Source organism: Stylophora pistillata, chromosome 5 (assembly GCF_964205215.1).
Source record: "Stylophora pistillata chromosome 5, jaStyPist1.2, whole genome shotgun sequence".
NCBI classification, from domain to species: Eukaryota; Metazoa; Cnidaria; class Anthozoa; order Scleractinia; family Pocilloporidae; genus Stylophora; species Stylophora pistillata.
The window spans coordinates 6,629,401-6,650,948 of record NC_142523.1 but is presented as its reverse complement, the minus strand read 5'-3'; the positions used below and the strand labels follow the sequence as shown (position 1 = coordinate 6,650,948).

Genomic DNA, 21,548 nt, shown 5'->3' with positions numbered 1-21,548 from the left:
AACTAATACACTGTTTGAATGCGTAGTCAAGATAATTTTATTTTCTTCTGCACTCTTTCTCCAACGTCTAAGATATGCATTATGAATCTGACCCGGCCTAGAGAGAGCACTATTCTTCCCGTTATCTTCGGGAAGTCCCTTATACTAATTTATGCGATGTTTCCCGGAAAGAGCATTTTCGTTTTCTCGGAAAGTTTTGAAACGAATTTGATTCGATCAGTCCTTCGAAATTTGTAACATCGATTTCTCTCCAGACTTTGATCTAAGACACCATGTGAAAGTTGAACCGAGGTAGGACTGTTGAGATGTCTGTGAAACATTGATGTGGTGTTTAAACATGACGAATGTAAGGTAGGAATTTGCATATGCTTCTTTGTAATATACGCGATATTTCTCTGCGCTCTTAAATCATTAAGCCTGCAGCTAATGAGGAATAGTTGTTGTTAGCAACAAAAATAATTTTGAAAATCTCGTTCGTTCTGCAAGTGGAAGCTGAGCGAAGTATATAAATAATACTGTAGATTTAATCAATGGAAAATGTGTCGGAGTCGACGAATATTAACGCGATCAAGAGGTCTATTGCCTTGGGGGAAGCGATCGATAAAGGAATGGTCTGCTTCGACACAAAAACAACAAAATAGACCGCTACAAACCAAAATTGAATTAAGATGGCTGAGGATGGAGAATTATCGTAAAAAATAATTATTTTGAAACTTTTTGGACAAATTTTTTAAACTTTGCCAGACTGCAAGAACCGTAACCAACTGAAGTATGCAGATTTAGAGCTCTACTAATTAAGCGCATGAGCTCGGTAGCTCGCTTTCCTGCACGGACACATCGATAACTTCAATAAACGAAAACGTGACGAGGCACAGATCTTAGGGACTCATTTCTATCAAGACTCAGTAGTTAAAAAATTCGGTTGCTGAAAGCTGAGTATTGCTCACAGTGTTTGAAAAACTCCTTGATAGTGTCGAGTTTCAGACAATAAACATCGGAATAAAGGACAGAATAATAAGAGCAAAGGCTTGTTGGCCCTTCCTCGGTGTAAAAACCTGTGAAGCTCACGAGTGACGTAAAACGAAGACAAAAAAACTTTATAAACAATAGCGTACAGCAAAACAATACCTCATGAAACAAAGAAAACCTCGTCAGGTTTTTACACCGAGGATGACCCGGCTTGTTTTGCTCTTCGCAAGAATTAGACTTCATAATACGCCGAGGCCAAGAGTCCGGCAGTCGGTCAAGGTGGGCCGGCAGTCCCATTCAATATTTAGTTAAGTTTGACGAATCGAAATAACCTAGCTAAGGTCGAATAAGAAGTGTCAAGCGACCCCTGAAAAATATTTATAGGTTGTAGAGTACGAAACTGCAGTTGGTCACACTGGTTACATGTTTGAGTGCGGCTGCCGGTCATTAGGTTTTCACATTGGCATTCCTACACGCACTTTAAGTACATTTGACGAATTGAAGGAGCCCAGCCAATTTACGTCTGTCGATAAGGAAATGGTAAGCGATTCTATAGAGCTTAGTAGCTTTGAACTAAAGCTTGGAGACGGGAATATAGTATGCCGCAGTTGAGGTAGGATTTGCTCTGCTATGAATATGCTACGAGTTCGAAACAAGGTGACGACTTCCGCTTACGAATGGGGAATATTCCTGTCTCCAGCCATATAAGCCCTCTCATAAGCTTAGTAAGCAACTCGTTTGCTCTTTCCTAAGAATTTATTTGTTCATAATGAACTTTTTAAGGACAGCTCTACTTTAAAAAATTCCTACAGAAAAATTTCAATCTTTGAATTAAATGCTGTCCTAGAATTTGCTTCAAGAAGGGGGCATGGAATTTCTCGTTTTCCAGTATTAGTAATTTTGAGATAACTCTTTGTACTTTAAGCCTTCGATTTTGATGTTCTTTTCGATATTCAGCGCTTATGCTTTCTTGAAAGTTCCGCATATAAATAAATGTGTGTTGTCGGTTTTTCGGTTACCGCTTGTCCTGTCGTCAGCCGGGAGATGGTGTGCGTGTGGGGCGGGGGGGGGGGAGATACTTCCTACCGTTAGGCTGATGGGATCTGTCGCTAAATGGGGTCGCATCTTCACGACTGGATTGACAATTATGAGGCCACAAACAAAAAATTGCCCCGAGTAAAACCTCCCTTTCTGGGGGCTTTAGACCCTATTGAACTAAGTTTCGCCTTGGTTTGGATTTACTGGGAAGTCTTTCTAATTGATTGGGAGTTTGGCCGCTTTTCCGCTTTCCGGATTGGTAACAGTGTTTTTTTTTTTTTTCAGGAATCAGTCATTATTATCACCTAGAAAGGGGTGGGGGATTGGAAGATTTTAGAAGGGATCACATGGTTTTCGGGGGGAACGGAGGGGAGATTAGTCGTCGCCAACAGAGTGTAAAGAGGAGACTATAAAAAAATTGACTGCTAATTAAATGCTAATGATGGAGGATCAAAAACATTTGACAGAATCTTATGGGGAGTGGGGGGCAACCTCGTTCCCAGGGCCTTTTACCTTAGGGAAAAGGCCCTGGGAACGAGGTTGGAGTGGGGGGGGGCTAGGATGAGTGTTGTTATGACAAAGCCAAAATGCTCCAGACCCCCCCCCCTCTAGCGATGAACGATGAATTATAACTGGTCTCTAAAGCTGTGGTAAGTCCTACTCATTTGTACTTGTTTAAACTTTTGCAGCAATTTCTTTGTCGTGTACCTCTGATTCAATGGCTTACAGGAGCTGCCTTACTCTGTACTGCAGTCACTGCAACACAGGGCTGGCCACTACGGATATCCTAATGTTAGCTACAGTTCCTCCATCACAGACGCATATGGCCATTAAAAAAGAAAAGGAGGAAGAAGCTTATGAAAAAGTCAGAAAGATTCCAAACCCTGACGCTAAGAGAGCCTCATTTTGTCCTTACAAAATTCTTTGCAAACAGTGCAACGATTACGTGGGTACAGTCAGCATTGTACACGAAACTACCCTGATTTGTTTCAAGATTGAAAACGTTTATTTCAAAAGGAGATATGAGGAAATCAGAGGGAAAAAATTGAAGCAAATAAAAGAAAAACTTTTGCAGTGTGGCCTTGAGGTTGTCAACATTTCTCAGCTACAACTTCCAGAATCTATTAAACAGAACGAGACCCCTTCAGAACCGTTGATCTATTGCGATGTGCGAAACGGCCTTGCTATGGAGCAAGTGTTGTCCTTCACGAAGCAGACTCCGCGTGGTTATCAACGAGAGATGTTTCTGAAAGCTTTGCGCGGAAACACGCTGGTTTACCTTCCTACGGGCTCGGGAAAGACTTTGATTGCAGCCATGGTGCTAAGCTGTATGAAAAGACTAAACCCAAACAAATTGATGGTGTTCTTGGTAGACCGCATACCACTTGTGTACCAACAGAGTGACTACATTAAGTCCCAAGTTCCAGATCTCAGAGTGGAGATCTTAGCGGGAGATGTTGGACGTTTTCCGGGCGATAAGTCTCGTTGGATAGCCACCGTCCAGGCGCTTGCAGAGAATAAAATCGATCTCCTGGTTATGACCCACCAGATTTTGTTAAACCTCATGGCCAGTGATCCTGTGGTGGTACGCATGTCTGATATTTCTGTTCTCGTTTTCGACGAAGCCCATCATTGCCTTGGAAATCATTGCTATAATCAGGTCATGAGAGATTTCTACAGAGTTACAAATAACAGGTTAAAGCCTCTAGTGCTGGCGCTGACTGCCTCTCCAGCAGGCGCTGACACACCCCAGGAAACGTCGAGAAAACTGGAGGAACTTCTGTCGAATCTATTCGCATGTGGGCGCATGCCTTCTCGGTTGACGGACTTAGAGGAGTACTGGAACCGACCGGATACAGAATACCAGGTAGTTCCCCTTAACACCAAGCAAACAGTCCTTGAATCAATCGTGGAGTCGTACCTCAACTCCTTGAAAGAGCTCATCGAATGGGAAGCCAACTGCCCTCGAGCGCTTGACAAGTTGCAAGTTCTAAAACCCAACTACCGCGGTGCTTTGCGTAAGTTGATTGAACGTTGCTGTGGTGACAAGAGCCGGGTAAAGGGCTTGGCACTTGGGGAACATGCCATGCACATGCTCAGTGTGATTGAAGAGAACAACATCTTGGGGAACGAGTATGCTGTGGAGAGTCTTGAAGAGTGCATCAGACAGCTGCGAATGGCCACATCCCCTTTGGAACAGCTAAAAAAGAAGCTTATTGGTTCTATGAATGCGCTACAGGAACTAGAATCGTCAATCAAAGACCTTAGACGAGCTTCAAGCTTTTTCTCGTCCAGCGACAGGTATCAACACCTTACTAAGGAACTTGGAAAATTTATTCTTCGAGTTGAAATAGACCAAACTTCCAGAGGGATCATTTTTGTCAAAATGAGGAAGACTGCACACAAGCTCTGTGAACGGCTGCGGAAAGAAACTGAAATTTGCGAAAAATTGAACCCAGCCTTCCTTGTCGGTCACGGGCAGGGAAGCGATGGAATGGACTGGAGAGGAGAACAGGAGGAAATCCTCAAGAAGTTAAGATCTGGAGAAGTTAAATTACTCATTAGCACAAGCGTTTTAGAGGAGGGACTGGACGTCCCTGTATGTAACCTGGTCATCCGCTTTGACAGCGCACTGACTGTACGTGGAATTGTGCAGAGTCGCGGGCGAGCATCGCGCAGGCCCGACAGCCGGTTTGTCGTCATCTGCAGAGACTTAAAGGAGCAAACGAACGCGTTTGATGCTATCAAAATGGAAAAGAACATGGAGCACGCTATGAGGTTGCAGCAATATTCCAAAGCTCGATTACAGGCTGAGTCATTCGGTTGTGCGATGAAGAAACCAGACTTGAGCCAACGATCACATCCAGTTGAACCATTAAGCATGACATGCGCAGAAGAGGAACCACAAGCTGAGGAAGAGGATGATGACATGGAAAATGAATACAGCGTCGAAGCAATGACCATCCATGAACGAGGGGAAAGTCTCGCCTCAGGGGGACCCAGAAAGAGAAGAAAGAAGCGTGTCCCAAATGTCCGTATCGCTATTTTCAATGTTGTTACGGATGGAAATGACAACAAGGAAGTTAGCCAACTGACAGACTACTTTGAGAGATATTTTGATGTGAAGTCCTTGGCGACAGAAACCATTGAAGGTGTTAAAGGTGTTGTAAATTCACCAGAAGAGGGGAGTTTTTCGGACCAAAGTCACCCTGTCGTTCTTCGCCTGCAGTTGGAGCCTCTCGAAGACCAAAGCTTCCGCCGCAAAGAAAAATTCTTCACTCATATTGTCCAGTCATGGTGTTCGCGTCCCAATGTGTTCCGATCCGAAACGAGCAAACACTGGTTGAGTCGAGATGATCCCTCGCATAGTGAAAAGTATTCCAAACAGGTGCTAGTCATCAAAGCAGAAGCCATCAATCTGGGGTACTTTTGGAATCGAGCGCATTTCTGTACCCACTGGCCTTTCGACTCCACCAAGCGAATGGAGAATATTCGCGTTGCCTTTCAACATGATCTTCGAACATTGTTGATCTGTTTCACAGTTCCTAATCCGTTCAGCAAGTGGAAGGCTGATCTGTACAAGCTGCAAGTACGTTACAGCGAACTGAGAGAATTCGTTTTGGTAGACAAACAGAGCTCATCTTCGTCTCAAGAGGTTATCATTTCAGTGAGGCATCCTCCGCGCATGTATAGAGCGAAGAATTTCATCAAAAAAGAGGAAGATGACGAAGAAAACGGCTTTGAAGATTGGTACTTCAATGAAGACGAATACGACTTTGATTTTGATGAAGATCGTGGCTTCTTCGGGGAGTATTCAAGCGATTCCGAAGATGATCAAACGACTTCCGGAGTCAACCGAAGTAGTGCCGAAAGTTCTCAAGTAGGATCCGAAGATGATAGCGAAGCCCTTTTGACGAGTTCGGATCTCGCACGTATTGACGACGTGGTGAATTGGGAGCGTGTTACAGAAATCGGAGATAGCGGAGAAGCTTTTGGTTTGTGCTGTGCCTACAACTTTACCTTTAAGGCGAGTGAATGGAATGATGTTAAAGAGGTGCTTAAAAGCATCTCTAAATATGACAAAACGTCGTTCTATGTTTCTTTGCGAAAATCTTTGAGAAGATTACCAGAGGTGAACATTTCCATAGAGTTGCCTTTTGTCGTCAAATACGCCGCACAATGTGTCCTGAGTTCCTTTCCATTCGCCAGGGGTAGAATCACAACCAAGTTCACCACTCTACTTGGAAGCAAACCTGAAAAAATAGCACTGTATGCCTTGGAAAGACTTGGCACGGCTCTCCACAGGGATTCATTCTGCGATCCAGAGGCCCAACTCGAAGCCTTACTCAACGAAACAAATTTTAATCCGGGGGGATTCCCAAAGCAACTGATCCCCGATCAGTGCGCAATGATCAAACGTATGGTGATCACACCCACAAGGCTTCTTTACTACACACCAGAGATCATGTCAAAAAATCGTGTCCTTCGGCATTACAACACAGACCAGTTTTTATGTGTCAACATTCGTGATGAAGACTTCTCGAGGCTCTCGTCCGCAGCTGGAGCCATTGATAACGTTTTGGAACGTTTAAAGCGGATCTTGAACATCGGAGTGATCGCGGGCGGGGATAGATTCCTTTTTTTAGGATCTTCCAATAGTCAGTTGCGCAATCACGGCTGCTGGTTTGTTCGTCCCAGTCCACAACCAGACGAGATAAGAGAATGGATGGGAGACTTTTCTAGAATAAGGTACTAAGATTGAAATGATTTTTATGGACATGTGGTTTTGATAGATTTTTTGAACGATCGAAATCAGGAGAACCTGACTTGGTGCCATGGGGGAAGGAAAGAGAGAAAATAGGGACTTTAAGCAGTCAGGACGGCAACGCCACGGAAGACGTCGATTAAAAAACGAGTTTCTACTTTTAGTTAGAATTTCGAAAATGGCTGCATGTGTTTACCGTCTCTTAGGGCGCCAGACCTCAAACTCAACATAACGCATAAAAGTAGCGTTGAGTTCCAAACGTAAATTAAAATAATTTGCCGCCGCGGTTTCGCTTCGCAGACGACGCAAATTTTGGTGATTTCACGTTGTTGTTTTGCAAAGGACGGCTAAGAAATGTACAAAGTTTTAAAACGCACGTGCTGGGCTATTGTTCTGCCAGTTAGATCTATTGGTTTTCCACGCTCTTGTTGCCGTAGCCGTCGTGGTTTGCTTAAACTCCCTATTACCCACGATGGACCATCACGTCTAATACTCCTAGTGAAAGGTCCCTTTATGTCATGGATAATGGTGATCAATCTAAGAATTTAAGCAACTGCGTACTCACCCCTCCCCTAACCCAACATTAACCCTAACCTGTTATCAGTTGACTGTGGTTGTACCAGGGAAGGGGTGGGTGCACACTTACTTGGACAATGGCATCGATCCGGAAACGGATCTCAGAATTTAAACATCAATCTCATCAATCTCACAATTTAAACACGAAGGCGCGCTATATAAGGAAGTCTTCCCTGGGAAGACCTAGGCTCATTTGTCACTCACCGTTGACATGTGCGGGTCAAATTTAAATGCTGGTAGACGAACAAAAGGAGCTAATGAGATATCTATTGTTTACTTCCACCAGCATGGTGGCATGAGGTAACGTGCGAACCACCTACTTCGATCTCAAATTTACCGCCACAAATAAAGACAGTTTCCATTGGAGAAAGGAAATACAAATCTCAAAAATTCTTGTATTGTGATAAAGACATAAAACAATTTTGAGGAATGCGCCCGCTGTTCACTGCTTTGGAGTAGCTGTAGCTCAAGCTGACTTATCTCTAAGAGTTCTACATCACACGACGGTTGATTGACAAATGGTCCAGTGGGACCTAAAGCTCCTTTTATAGCGCGCCTTCGTGTTTAAGCAACTGCGTACTCACCCCTCCCCTAACCCAACATTAACCCTAACCTGTTATCAGTTGGCTGTGGTTGTATTAGGGAAGGGGTGGGTGCACAGTTACTTGGACAATGACATCGATCCGGAAACGGGATAGGCTCTTGCAGATAATCCACATAGCGAGTGTGCGCCAATTTCTTTCCTGCATGTAAACTCTGAACAAGTTTCCCATCTGTCCTTAGCTGTGTTGCCACATTCATGGCGCGAATGGGTCAGTGCTTTTCAACATCCATGGACGCAGTTGGTATTGACGTCAGTGAAGGGACCTCCTGGGAAATGGATAACGACATTGAAACACCAAATGGCAGCTACTGCTTCTCGGATGGAGTGGGAAGAATTTCGAAGTCACTTGCTCGCCAGGTGAGGATTTAAAATCACAGAAAAGAAAAACCACCAGTACTGGTTATAACTGACGGTAAAAGACTTGAACTCTCTCAAATACAATCGTATGGTTGTCTCTATTCATAGCAAGAATGTCAGAAATAGCATGTTTATACCCAGTGATTTCTGCCCCTGTCATCATGATTGTGTAGACGATTCGTCATTGTTCTGTATTGCGTACGCACTTTGATCGTAAGTGAAATCATGTACCATAAGGATGCACTAATTAACACTAGGGAATGACCTTAACCAGTTAGACGCCAAAAATAGCCGTTTCTCGAGCTTACCATGAACTGTGTGTTTTCTCAGCGTCATTGACGTTGACTTAGACTCTTAACCTTTGGTAACTGTTACGCTTTTTCTCCTTGGCAGGTCGCGAAGAAGATCGGCAAGAACTTTTTGCCTTCTGCGATCCAAGTTCGCTTTGCTGGATGCAAAGGAGTTCTAACACTTGATCCTAGGCTTCCAGACAACGTAGCGGTCTTCCGCCCGAGCATGCGCAAGTTTGAAAGCTCCCATCGACGCATAGAGGTGCTGCAGACCTCTCGTCCACAGGCCGTTTTCTTAAATCACCAGTTGATTATTCTCTTGTCTAACCTTGGTATCCCGGATGATGTATTCATGAATTTGCAACGTGATATGCTGGACAGATTAGCAGGTAAGAACGTGATAATCGATCTTTTTCGTTGGACCACGTTCGTCATAAAGGGAATTGGGACGATTACGTGAAACTCAAATCACGAAGCATACAAAACTTCCTTTGTGGTTTAATTTGTACTGTTTAGCTTTTCTTCCTGCTTCAACTGGTTTCTAATGGGGGTTAATTACAAAAAAAGTTTGAAATAGAATTTTTCGATATTTTATCTTGTTTTCTCGAGAAATTAATGATTAGCCTCGACTTCGTGCCCCAGACCCAGTTTCCTTCAATTCAACATTAACCCAAGCAATTCTGCGGAGAACCGGTGCCGTGAAAGCATCATCTCTGAAATTTGAGAACCTAGGAACTTGTTATCAAACCCTCTGGGCCATCCTCTTTGTTGTAAGTAAATTCGCTATGTTTGATTTCAAGGAATGCTAGTCGACGAACGGCTGGCATCGCAGCAGATGACTTCGGGGGCTAAAACTGGGATCGCTTACACGAGCCTGTCTAAAGCCGGAATACAACTGACCACTGAACCCTTTTTCAAGTCTTTGTTAGTAGCACTCTACAAAGAGCGAATGCAAAATCTGCTGAGTCGAGCCCGCATTCTCTTACCACCAGCGGAGGCTCGACTTATGATAGGTGTCATGGATGAGACGGGGGCCTTAAAGCCAGGCGAGGTTAGAAAAAAAATAGATTGAACAGCGTGTTTTACTTTTTGTTTATGTTCATTGCAAACAAGTTGGGTGCTGTAAAACCAAAACCATCTTAATTATAATAGCAATCAGAAGAAAGTAAAGCATCAGAAGAAGGTGATGACGACTCATAGCAAAAACACACAAACTTACTCGAGCATGAAAAAGTGCGACTGACCGAGTCATGATGGGTTTTAGTTCTGCATCTGGCTTGGTAAGGGGTGTGGTGCGAGCAAAAGAATAAGAAACTAGTTATAGTCTCAAGTTTCTGTCGATGCTCCATGGAAATTTCTTTTCTTGCCAGTACTGCTTAATTCACCTTCGTCTACACACTTTGACATTTCTTCTAAACTGGCTTCTCCCCAGGTGTTTGTACAGTATTCGGCGACTTCTAATGACCCTGATCGCGAAGGAGAATTCAGCAAATCAAAAAAGCATATTTTCGAAGGACCGGTAGTGGTAACAAGAAATCCTTGTCTACATCCCGGAGATGTCAGACAGCTGACCGCAGTATACGCGGCTCAACTCGTTCATTTGGTGGACTGCGTCGTGTTTCCTAATCACGGACCACGCCCTCATCCCAGTGAAATGGCAGGTATAACTGATTTTAGTAAACATTTATGATAATTCAGTATTGATCACCAGGTATCCTCAAAGGCGAAAGTGTAAGAAAGAAAACTAATAATTCACAATCTTTTTCTTTTCTTACCCACGCACGACTCACTGCCAATATCGCTGCCGCCATTGCATATGAACAGAGTAGGGAGTGACAGTGTCTACATGTTGACGAAATGTCTCTAAGTATGCGCATGTGCGAGGGAATATCCAGCAGTGTCAAGCAGTGTACGTAAAGGATCTCGCTCGAATAGACCTTTTTCTTCTTTGGTTAACTCTGCAGTCTTAACATGAATACACAAGCGTCACATCCATTTATCTCCTTGTTCTCTGGTGGCATTGTATTGACCTTGCTCATGGCGTTTTATCTCCTCTTTCTCTAAGCCCTGTTAGCTCGTGCGTTTTTATACTTAACCCTTAATTCGCACAAGTTATTAAGACAGAATTTCTCCTTACAATGTCAATACAATATCAAGCAGACAAGTGTTAAGAATAAATGACATGACAGTATTTATTAGGAGATTATTAGTTGATCTAATACCAAATTCTCCCAACTAACATCATAAAAATTGTTTGGCAGACGGTGAGGAGAATTATTTAGGAGATCTTTGGGCGAAAGGGTTAATGCAGCATAAACTTAAGGTACGCAGAATTGTAATTACTACTTTCTTCTCATCAGGAGGAGATCTCGATGGTGACCTGTACTTTGTCTGCTGGAAAAAAGAGCTTTTGCCGAAGAGAAAACTCTTTGAACCGATGAATTACGAAGCGCCCCCCAAAAAGAAAGTCTCCGGACCAATTCAAGTAGGTGACATGACCGAATTTGTAGCTGAGTATATCCGGTTTGACCAGCTTGGTGTGATTGACAACGCACATAAAGCACATGCCGATTGTCACGAGGGAGGGGTTGAATCGTCACTATGTCTTCGATTAGCTGAGCTTCATTCATTGGCAGTTGACGCTCCAAAGACGGGAGAATGGCCCGAAATGCCCAAAGAGGCGAAAGTCCTAGTATTTCCTGATTTCATGATGAAATCCGACAAACCTAGCTACCCTTCGGACAAGGTATTGGGAAAGCTTTATCGCGAATGCAGGGCGTTTAAGGACAGTATAGGGAGAGCGGTCCCACGAAAGAAACCACAAATCGATTCCAGCTTATTAGTGCCCCATTTCCGGAGGTACCAAGACGAAGCAAAGGAACTTTATGAGGAATACTCCAACCAGCTCCAAACGCTGATGAACCTCTACGGAATCGAGACAGAAGCCGAGTTACTTTCGGGCTGCTTTCTAAAAGTTCACTCTCGCCTTGGAAGAGAAAAAGTCGAGATTGCTGACATAGTTGGGCACATTCTCACCAAAATACGCGAAAGCTTTCGCAGAAGGTTCTTCGGAGAGTTCGATTCGAACGAAGATAAACGAGGAGATGATGATGTTATTTCCGAAGAAATGCGAAGAAAGGCCTCGGCCTGGTACTACGTGGCGTACGGTAACCTAAACTCGACCGACACAGCAGCGAATGTCCCGGATGGAACCTCTTCAAAGCAGTTCTTAAGCTTTCCGTGGCTGGTTGATGACATCATGCTGTCAATCAGAAGCGAAGGGGCATTTGAGGAGCAGGAGTCCCCAAGCATCGTAGCGTCGATTAATGAAAGTGTTTTGAAGGTCTTTGAGAAAGATAGAAGTTTTCTCTTACCAGGTTTTGAAGAAAGGCTACAGAAAAAGAATTTTATATCGAGGGTGATGCCTGGAATGAGCCTTGCTTTATTTGGTTCTTCAGCGACACTTCTCTTCAGAACAGATTCGGATCTTGATCTTTGTATGCTAAACTCGGAGCGCATTGCCCATTATAGTAGACTGGATCGAGAGGAACAGATCGCCTTATTAACGACATTACACCCAATCATGAAGACGCTGTTTAAGCATACGCGTCTGGTGGAGTCCGCCAAGGTCCCGGTAAGTGTTGTCTTGATATCGAGGGAGGTGGGTTATTCCTCTTAAATGCGAAAAGTGACTGCACTGAGATTCTTATTTCTTAAAATTACATTGTTTATTTGGGGATCCACCCTACTCATTTCGGAGTAGCGACGCCTTGTATAGGTGCAGAAATTTTCAATACAATCATCATCAATGCTTAGATTCTCCAGCGCTGGATAAATTTATATGTTCGACTTTTGTTTCTTACCTTCCCTACTCTGGCCCGATAATTAGTACATTATCATATTATCAGGTTGCTCTTCAATTCAGAAAGGGAGGAAAAAAAAGACAGATCATCATGCTTTTTTAAAAATGACATAAACATGACGATGAATCTCAGTGAAGAACTTCTAAGAAGTTTTCCGTTGGGCCAAGAGTTTTCTTGGCATAGCTTATTCTGATAATGCATGCCAGGAGATTGTCTCCTTGAAAATAACGATTTCTAATTACGCTCTTTGTATCTTTGTTTCAGGTGATTTCTTGCCAGAACCCATCCAATTATGGCGGTCCCTTAGTTAAAGTAGTCGGCGACCTCTCAGCCTCGTGGGATGGGCTCCTCAAAGCTATCGTGTTATCAAGCTACATTAAATCCTACCCAGGTCTCTTGCCAGTTCTCCGTCTCCTCCTTAGCTGGGGTCATGTGACGGGGCTCACAGGACATGGTGTTGAGGCAGGAATCAAGTCGAACGAGTTAACTTTCTTGTTGCTGATATTCTGCGTTTCCAAGAACTTGATGCAAAATTTCAACGTGGAAAGTGTCTGGAGGCGCTGCTTACAGATTTCAATCGGACAAGTGAGCGACGCAATACTTATTCAGGAATGGCGAAATGTTCTTGCATCTTTACCGTCATTGGAATCCTCAGAAGACGAGGCCAGTGTTCCAATAACTCTCGGTGATGAAGAAATCGGTGAAATTCTGCTGAATTTTTTTCAAGCTTACAACTCCACTCTCGATACAGAAATTCCCCAGCCATTTGCCTCACTATTAGGCGTGGCCAAACTAGCAGAACTGCTGGACACAGAACACTTGCGCCTGCTCAAGGAGCACATGCAACGCGCTTTTCATCTATTGGCACTTTACGGTGACGTTGAAGTGCTTCTTACAATCAGTGCTTCAGAAGTCGACCGTGTTATTTTCCTGTCAGAAGAGCTGTCATATGCCATGACGGGCTCAGAAAGGCATAACGCGTATGAGTTGTCAAAGAAGACTGGTGCGAGAGTAACAATTCGTCCCAGTCTCCCCGGTTCAGGATTTGGCCTTGTTCTTCAAGCTATTGGTACTGAGTCCGCTGTGGCGTCGGTAGAGCGAGCACTGAATGCGATGGCAACGCAAGCCTTGCGTAACAAGGCTGCCATTATGTCAGTGTGCTTTGTTAAGGAAGCCAAACTCATGGTGGTAGAGGGTAGCCTTAGTGACGACGATCGCATCACTTTGGTGCCGTACTACGGAAATCACCACCCCACCCATGATAGTCTGGCTTTGTACGTGCCCATGCTGATAAATCCGAGATCTGGCCTTAAACGTATCGGAGCAGCCTTTACCCGGTATGAGTTTCAAAGCTTTAAAGAAAGGTTTCTCACTCAAGTTCAGGTATGAGTTATGATTACTATTACAGTAGTTTGTACCCTGTTCTATAAGTTTTGAATACCCTCGGGTGGACATCGGGAGACTTCGGAGATCTTCGTGCCAGAAATGATTCTCTCGAGCTCTCCGATCCATTTGTGATCAATGTCAGTAACCTAGCAACCGCGTACCTACCCCTCCCATAACCCAGCAATAAACAACAAGTTGGAGTTAAGGTTGGGCTAGGGGAGGGGTGGGTGCGCATTATTTCCCTGAATTTTTTTTGTCTCTCTTTGTGCCATTTTCCTTTACATTACCTTCTGTTGAACGCTTGAATTTGTAATTCAAGACCTTGATTCAAATTACTTCAAGTTCCTTCCTCCCCTTTTTTTCTAGGTAATAGAGAGGGACTATGTGCCTTCCATTCATGGTGAAATGGAATTAGCTGTTCGCTTCGGACGCATTTATGTTTTAAATATTCCGAAATCATTTACTGAGGACACAGAATCTCCGACTGTAAGTGTGTTCCAAACAAATCTGTCACGTGGTTACAAACCTCGACCCAGTGTGCTCTCCACCACTCCAAGAAATGACAAAAAGTACGTGCGGACTCTAAAAAGTCGAAAAGTCAAGAAGCGAAAGAGTAACGATGTAGGAGAAGATGGCAAAAAGATGCCAAAGGAGAAACCCTCTCGAAGCTCTTTCTTTACAATCGTTTCTTCGCATGAGAAAATCATGAGTTTTCTTACACAGCGCGGGTTTGTAGAAGAGCAAAGCTCAGAGTGCTACCTGGTTGAAATACACACGGATCAGGAATTCTGTGTGCTCACAGATGAAGCTTTTAATTTTCACGAAATCATGTATCCCAAGCTGCGCTGGTGCGCAGTGGATGTAAAGAGGGCTTGGCAGGAAAATCCCGAAGATCATGACATCACTGATTTAGACGGAGTCGAGACTGATGTCCGTTTCGTATTACAGACCCGCCATGCACTGCGCTCCGAGGACATACGTGGAACTGCTTATGAGCAGTACCGTGATATTTTGCAGTCTCAAAATCACGCGCATGCTTCCCGATGTCCTTTTGTAGTTAAACCGGAAGTCTGGAAAGAAGTGGCCTTGATTCGACACAAAAAGTCTCGAACATACAAGCTAGACGAAGACTTGGCAATGCTAAGCGAGTTCAGGAAAGCCCTTCGCATCAGCGTGAACGAGGTTACTGAGTATTCTCGACCAACAAAACACGCTTCTGCCTTCAGTAAAGTGTTCACACGATGGGAAGTTGTTGTCAAGGCTGGATTACCCAATAGTTGGAGTAACAGTGAAGCAGTTGAGAAGCTTTTGAGGGATATCTGGGCCTTTTCTTTTGCTTTGGCCTCACATTTATCCGAGTAAATGAAAGACACTGAACAGTTTTCTCCTAAACAGTAAATTTTATTTTCTACACGACATGTGTAAGTTTAGTCGCCCCAACATTTATAGCGAGTGTAAATAATGCGATAAAAATCTCTCAGAGCTTGAGGTGTTGAAGAGAAAGAAACACACCACCCAGTTGATAAAGTTGATCTTGATAACTAAGGACTTCAATTATTTTGAAATGTATTTTTAACTTGACTTTACAAAAATAAATTAGTGCGACTCTACAAGTAACTGGAATTGAGTTTTAGTAAATCCAGTGAGAGATTATTTTCATATCTCAAGAATTTGAGAGAAGTATTTTCTCAAAGCTATAGAGCTGAGGAACTTTCCATCCACCAGTTCTATCATTTAAAATCGAGCCTAAGGCAATGTGACAACATTCCTCGTTCTTAAACTTCCCAAGGACAATACTGGTGACATGTCTAAAGACTTAAGGAAATGTGTTGATGAAATTAAAGACATCGCGGACAAAGAGGTCATTCTCAGTCGGCTTCTTTACTGCCGAGAGCCAATCCATAGATTTACAGACATAAGTGATCCGGGGAGAAAAAGGGGTTTATTAATCCACTGGATAACGCAAACCGTATAAATGATTTCTGGTTTTAATCGATCTATTAAGGAAAAAGTTGCATAATATTAGATAGGGTAAACTATAACATAAGCGAACTACAGCGATTAATCGCATATCATCGACCACTTATTTCTGTGACGATATCCAGCAGATTATTCCTAATCACTCGTAAACACGGGGTGGCCGTTCAATAGCGCTTTAAACTATTACTAGAAATAGATTTTGTTACGTGATAACCTATGAGACTCACCGCACAGACTCAGACAAACATTGCGACCAGCTTAGAAACGAAAATGGCCGCCAGAAACGAAATGGGTAGACTACCGCTGAAATTTATGGGTATCCATTCTCGCCAAAATTCAAACTTGTTGTTCAAACATTCAATTCGTCACTTCAAACATTCAATTCGTCTCTTCAAACATTCAATTCGTCACTTCAAACATTCAATTCGTCACTTCAAACATTCAATTCGTCACTTCAAACATTCAATTCGTCACTTCAAACATTCAATTCGTCACTTCAAACATTCAACTAGGGAATTCAAACGTCCAATTCGTCAAATCAAAGATTCCATTTGTCAATCGAACATTCACTTCGTCATTTCAGACATTCGATTCGTCAATTAATTGAAGATTTTTAGTCAAATCGAAGTTTTTTCAGAATTTTCAGCATAATGCTGCGCAATTTTCTGGCCATGAAGGCAAGTAAACAACAATCTAAGCATGATGAATTTTACCGCGTGGGCTTTGTACACGAAAGAAATTCGTACGTTTTTCGCTTATAACAGCAAATGAAAAACTGTTTTGAATAAATCTGTCGTCCCGAAATATTTCTTGCCCATTTTAGTCTTGCTTCTTATCGATAGATTCCATGCGAAAATATTTTGCGATTTTTAACTTTCATCTTGATTTTTTAGTTATAACGTAATATGCACTTATCGCTTTTTTCGTTGGAAATAAGTTCTTTAATTTGTCTTCTTTCACTGGAGCTTGTTTTTTGGAAAACGTGATTTTTACAAATTTACCGCGCATTGTGTTTGCTTTCTTGTTTCTCCAAAATTATCACTTTTCGAGGGCACGTGTTACACGTAAGTGTCAATGGGTTAAATTTTTATTTCCCATTGTTCCACACCTAGTATCAGACATTACCATACCCAAAAACAAAGGAAAAGAACATTCAAACAAAGGATAAATCTAAACCACAACAGATGAAATTGTGTCGTACAAATAACTTTTGACGTACAGTGAGTGGTCAGTAGTTTTAGGCTTATGAGGAAATTTGTCATTCTAAATCATGCAAACTGTCAGCACATGTACTAACCGGTTCTCAACACGCACCCCCCATTAGAATAAACGAGATTGAACTTATGTTAGAAAGTTAGCAGCAACATTAAGGACCGTCTATTGAAACGAAGTTTAGGCGAGGTTTATTAAAACCTCCGGCTAACTAGACTTCAATCTGCTCAACTCAAACAGGTAGGCGTTCTTCACCATAATTAAATTGTAAAACCAAGCAGGCATATGCTACAGACTAATTTCAATTAAACATATCTTTCCTTACGTAACATGATTATAATTAGAATCTCATGGTCCATTACCATCCTTTAACCACGGTCTAAGTTTTATTTCGACTAAATAATGGGCCCTACGTAAGTCACGCCGCGTCAAAAGTAACTCACGAAAAAGACCGAGAGAGGTCTGAGACACATTCTCGTACCCAGACCAAACGGACGCTGAGTTTGAATGTTTAAAGTTTGAATGTCGAAAGTGAATGTCGAAAGTGACACCGCGGAAATACGTTTTGGTGACGTCACAGTGGTCAGTGGTCATCAACATTAGGCTGCCAAGTGCTTCCATGTGTTTGTGGACTAGTTCGATGAAAACGTCGGCCTTTTGCAAGGTTTTAAGTCGGAAAATATCCATGATACTTCTCCTTGTTTATTATGGTTGATCCTTTGGATGGGTTTTTAATACTAAAACCACGTCTTAACAAATAGCGGTACAGGGGAATCATTTTGTTTGGAGTTTTGTGCTGTTTGCTGACTTTAGCTGGCCGTCGTTACGAAGTGTGATCGTGGTTCGTCAGTCGCCCTCGCCTTCAGAATTGTCAAAAACAGCGATAGTTATCCAGACAAAGCAAGAGATTAGTTCTGTAAGATAATTTTCCAGCGAGTCTGAAGACTGGTTGGATTTTTAAGTGTTATTAGCATGAAGCGATACACGTAATTATTGAGTTGTGAAAATATTCACACTCACTTTGCGCCGACGTGCGGTGCCTTTGCCTTTTGGAAATCATTCGCTTGGTTGAGAATTTTACCTTTCTAGACTGATTTTTCGCCATTCCACCTTTCTGATTTTCTGTGCCTTTAAGAACGAATGTCCGTAACACTCGAAACGTCAGCTTTTGTAATCGTTACGGTTGCCAATTTACCATTTCAACTTTGTTGATAGATCCAAATTAAAATATGAAAACATTTGTTCATTTCATATACTTGCAGTTTTATCAACAACTTATCTCTCATGAACAGAATAACGCCTGACTTAAGCTCATATAATGGTGATGTTTACAAAGGGAGTGGAAATCGAAGAAATTGTGATTTGTTTGTATTTGAGACCGTCCAGCATGATTGGTTCATTTACAATTTATCTTGAATTAAGTCTTTATTAATATTAATCGATTGTAGATCTCCATTACTTGTCTTTGGTACGTTTGCTTGTACTTGTTACTACAACTGCTACTTTAATTTCCCAAACAGCTGTATTTGTTTAACACGAAAGCATTTTCAATGAAACCCACTTTTTTATTATAATTATTATTATTATTATTAAATTTTTATAACTCAGTCATTTGAAACTTTTACAGGTACATGTATGTTTACCTGAAGTATATTCCACTACCTTGCATGTGCACTGCATTAATTTATGCAAATAATCAACCACTCTTCTTCTTCTTCAATTCATTTTTTTTTAGATTAGCTTTGCATAGCTTCACATAGTTTCCATGTGCTTAAGGAATCATATACATCACATGCTCTGAAGTACTGTAAGGATAATTATTACACGACTCGGGCAGCCAGAGGGCCAATAACTAAAATCAACCAATGAAAATGCTCTATTGCCGGTCAATATTCTCTCAGTATTGGACCGGGCACTGTCCTGAATGGTCCCGAATGATACTGCACTTGTGTCCCTTTGAACCTCAGTCGTATAATAAATCTCTTATCAACCAAGCTTGCTTGGGACTGTACTGGAAGAATATCGGCCCTCGGCCTTTTTTGTACGGACCGAGCGCGGCCTGGTCCATACTGTTAAGACCTCGGGCCGATATTCTCCCAGTACGGCCCTCCCGCTTGGTTAATAAGATATATTTATGATCCCCATCAGTAATATTACATCATATCCCCACACTGAGAACATCATTATGAAACATTCCTATTTGACTTGTAACCATTTTTTTTCGAGGTGGCAAAATATATGTATATTGCTGAAACTTGTTGAGAATTTCTTATTGACTACCACTAGCGTAGCCATACCAGTGCTCCCCTTCCCTGTAATAAGTTGGGAAAAGGACATCTGCATGGTGCTATCATTGTTCATGTTTGGGAATATCCCATCACTGATTTTTATTTGACTAGATGGGTACAGCAGTAAAATGCTAATTACAAGCTTTTGGTTACTCCTCATGATTTACTGTTATCTGGGAATTGACAGCTGACTTAATCTAATCAATTTTCTCCTGAACATTTTTTAACTTCATTTGTTCGACTTCAGAAAATACTTCAGATAATTTCCCTCTGACATTTCTAATTTGGAAGATTAATCATCATAATCATTATGTTCTTTACACCTCCATTAACAACCAACAAGAATTCTTTGTTTATAACTCAGGCATGCAGCTTCTGAATATAAGAAATCAAGTTTAGAAGATAGTTGATTCATTCAAGGCTGTTGGAATATGAGAAAAGACAATGCAGTGCTTTATTCACATCGATTAAATTATATTATAATAATTATTTTACCTTACAGTAGTTTTGTTTCTTAAAAATTTGTTTTCTAGTAGTACCAAGATGGTAATGTTACTTTGTGAATCAGGGAGTTAAATAAAGCAGAAGTATTCTGTTAGCTCAGTACATTTTATGTTGCAGATGGCATTAAGTTAGTTAAGAAAGAAAAGAAAAAGCAAAAATAAATAAAATAAAATGATTAGTGAGGGAAAAGCAGCTTAAAAAATAGACATACTACAAATAATTCATAATTGTAATGAGAAATACTTGTTGGGAAAGTAAAACTATTGCTCAGACATAAAATTACAGCTTCTCAGAAAAAAAATTAAACTAAGATGGAAAGTGAAAACTTCTTTATTATCATTATAATGGACATTTTGTACTTAAAGCATACCTCGGTTTATTCTTCCTCTAGTTGAGCCAGTCTTTGTACTTTTGGGGGCTTCAGTCCTATGCATGTTACAGTCGTAGGTTTTTTGGCCAACTATGATACATACAGTAACTAGTGGGGATAGGGTGGCCGTGCTACACGGGCATGTTTTGTCTTCTTTTCGGCGAATCTGACCGAAATGCCGTTGACATGCCCATTTATACGGTTCAAGCCACTGCTTTACAAACCTGATAGTGCAGCGTCCTCGGATCACCGCTTCAACCATTCAAAAATCGTCTCATTTTTAGCCTTGGTGCATAAGCTCTTTTATAAACAAAACTTAGTTGCCACGGAGCCGCCAGCGAAAAACAGCAATTTCATATCGTGTGCAACTTCAGTTCGGCTTTGGCAAATTATATAATTGAGCTTAAGAACTATCCAAAAGGTGAGCCGAGTTTCAAAGCTAAGTTTACGGTATTCTTTCTAAGTTTTGACTTTTTACGTTGTCGATTTGACTCACGGCGAAAAACATTGTAAAAGTTATCCGCATTTCATGGTTTCGTTGAGGTGTCCGCTGACCAGTAAAATACTGTATCGTGCCCTAAAAAACGTCTTTCCGCGGTGTCGTCGAAAGTGAATGTCGAAAGTGAATGTCGAAAGTGAATGTCGAAAGTGAATGTCGAAAGGGAATGTCGAAACTTTGAATGTCGAGAGTGAATGTTCAAAGTTTGAATGTCGAAAGTGAATGTCGAAACTTTGAACGTCGAGAGTGAATGTCAGAATTGATATTTCAACCGGCGAATTATCGAATTGAATGTTGCAACTGACGAATCGAATGTCTGAAATGACGAAGTGAATGTTCGATTGACAAATTGAATCTTTGAATTGCCGAATGGGACGTTTGAATCTTTGAATTGCCGAATGGGACGTTTGAATTGCCAAATTGAGTGTTTGAAGTGACGAATTGAATCTTTCATTTGACGTATTGGACGTTTGAATTGCCGAGTTGAATGTTTGAAGTGACGAACTGAATGTTTGAAGTGACGAATGTTTGAAGTGACGAATGTTTGAAGTGACGAATTGAATGTTTGAAGGAAAATCCGAAAATATATCACATCGGATTTCACATCTTAAAACCCGTCAGTATTTTTCACACAAAAACCGAAAACCAAATGCTATAAAACGGAAAATCGGCAAACCGTTTTGAAAACTGAAACCGAAAAACCGAAGTTTTATGTCACTAAAACCGAAAAAAATTACCTAAAAAGTAACCAAAACCGAAAAAGGGGAATGCCCCCCCTCGGTACAATTTATGCACATTTGTTTGCACAAATGTCAGTAATCTTAGATTGCAGGAAATCCCGTTCATA

General features: G+C 41.7%; 1 protein-coding gene across 2 annotated transcripts; it reads left to right on the top strand.

Annotated features, from left to right (window-relative positions):
* Window positions 1–165: 165 nt before the first annotated feature.
* Window positions 166–15,461, top strand: LOC111325017 (uncharacterized). Of its 2 annotated transcripts, none has more exons than XM_022928712.2 (9): window positions 166–351; window positions 2,737–6,756; window positions 8,132–8,309; window positions 8,703–8,988; window positions 9,400–9,650; window positions 10,032–10,260; window positions 10,960–12,233; window positions 12,727–13,845; window positions 14,215–15,461. In XM_022928712.2, exons 1-9 carry the CDS (start codon window positions 323–325, stop codon window positions 15,208–15,210), a joined length of 8,382 nt encoding a protein of 2,793 aa, XP_022784447.2. In that variant the 5' UTR covers window positions 166–322; the 3' UTR covers window positions 15,211–15,461. The 2 variants fall into 2 exon arrangements, with proteins under 2 accessions (XP_022784447.2, XP_022784448.2); XM_022928713.2 differs by having other exon boundaries at window positions 2,697–6,756.
* Window positions 15,462–21,548: the final 6,087 nt, after the last annotated feature.

Bases quoted from the DNA above. Each gene is read 5' to 3' on its own strand.
- LOC111325017 (XM_022928712.2), top strand. From the start codon at position 323: ATGTGGTGTTTAAACATGACGAATGTAAG. The intron at 12,234-12,726 runs GTAAGTGTTGTC...TCTTTGTTTCAG, and splicing joins TGGAGTCCGCCAAGGTCCCG to GTGATTTCTTGCCAGAACCC. The intron at 13,846-14,214 runs GTATGAGTTATG...CTTTTTTTCTAG, and splicing joins GGTTTCTCACTCAAGTTCAG to GTAATAGAGAGGGACTATGT.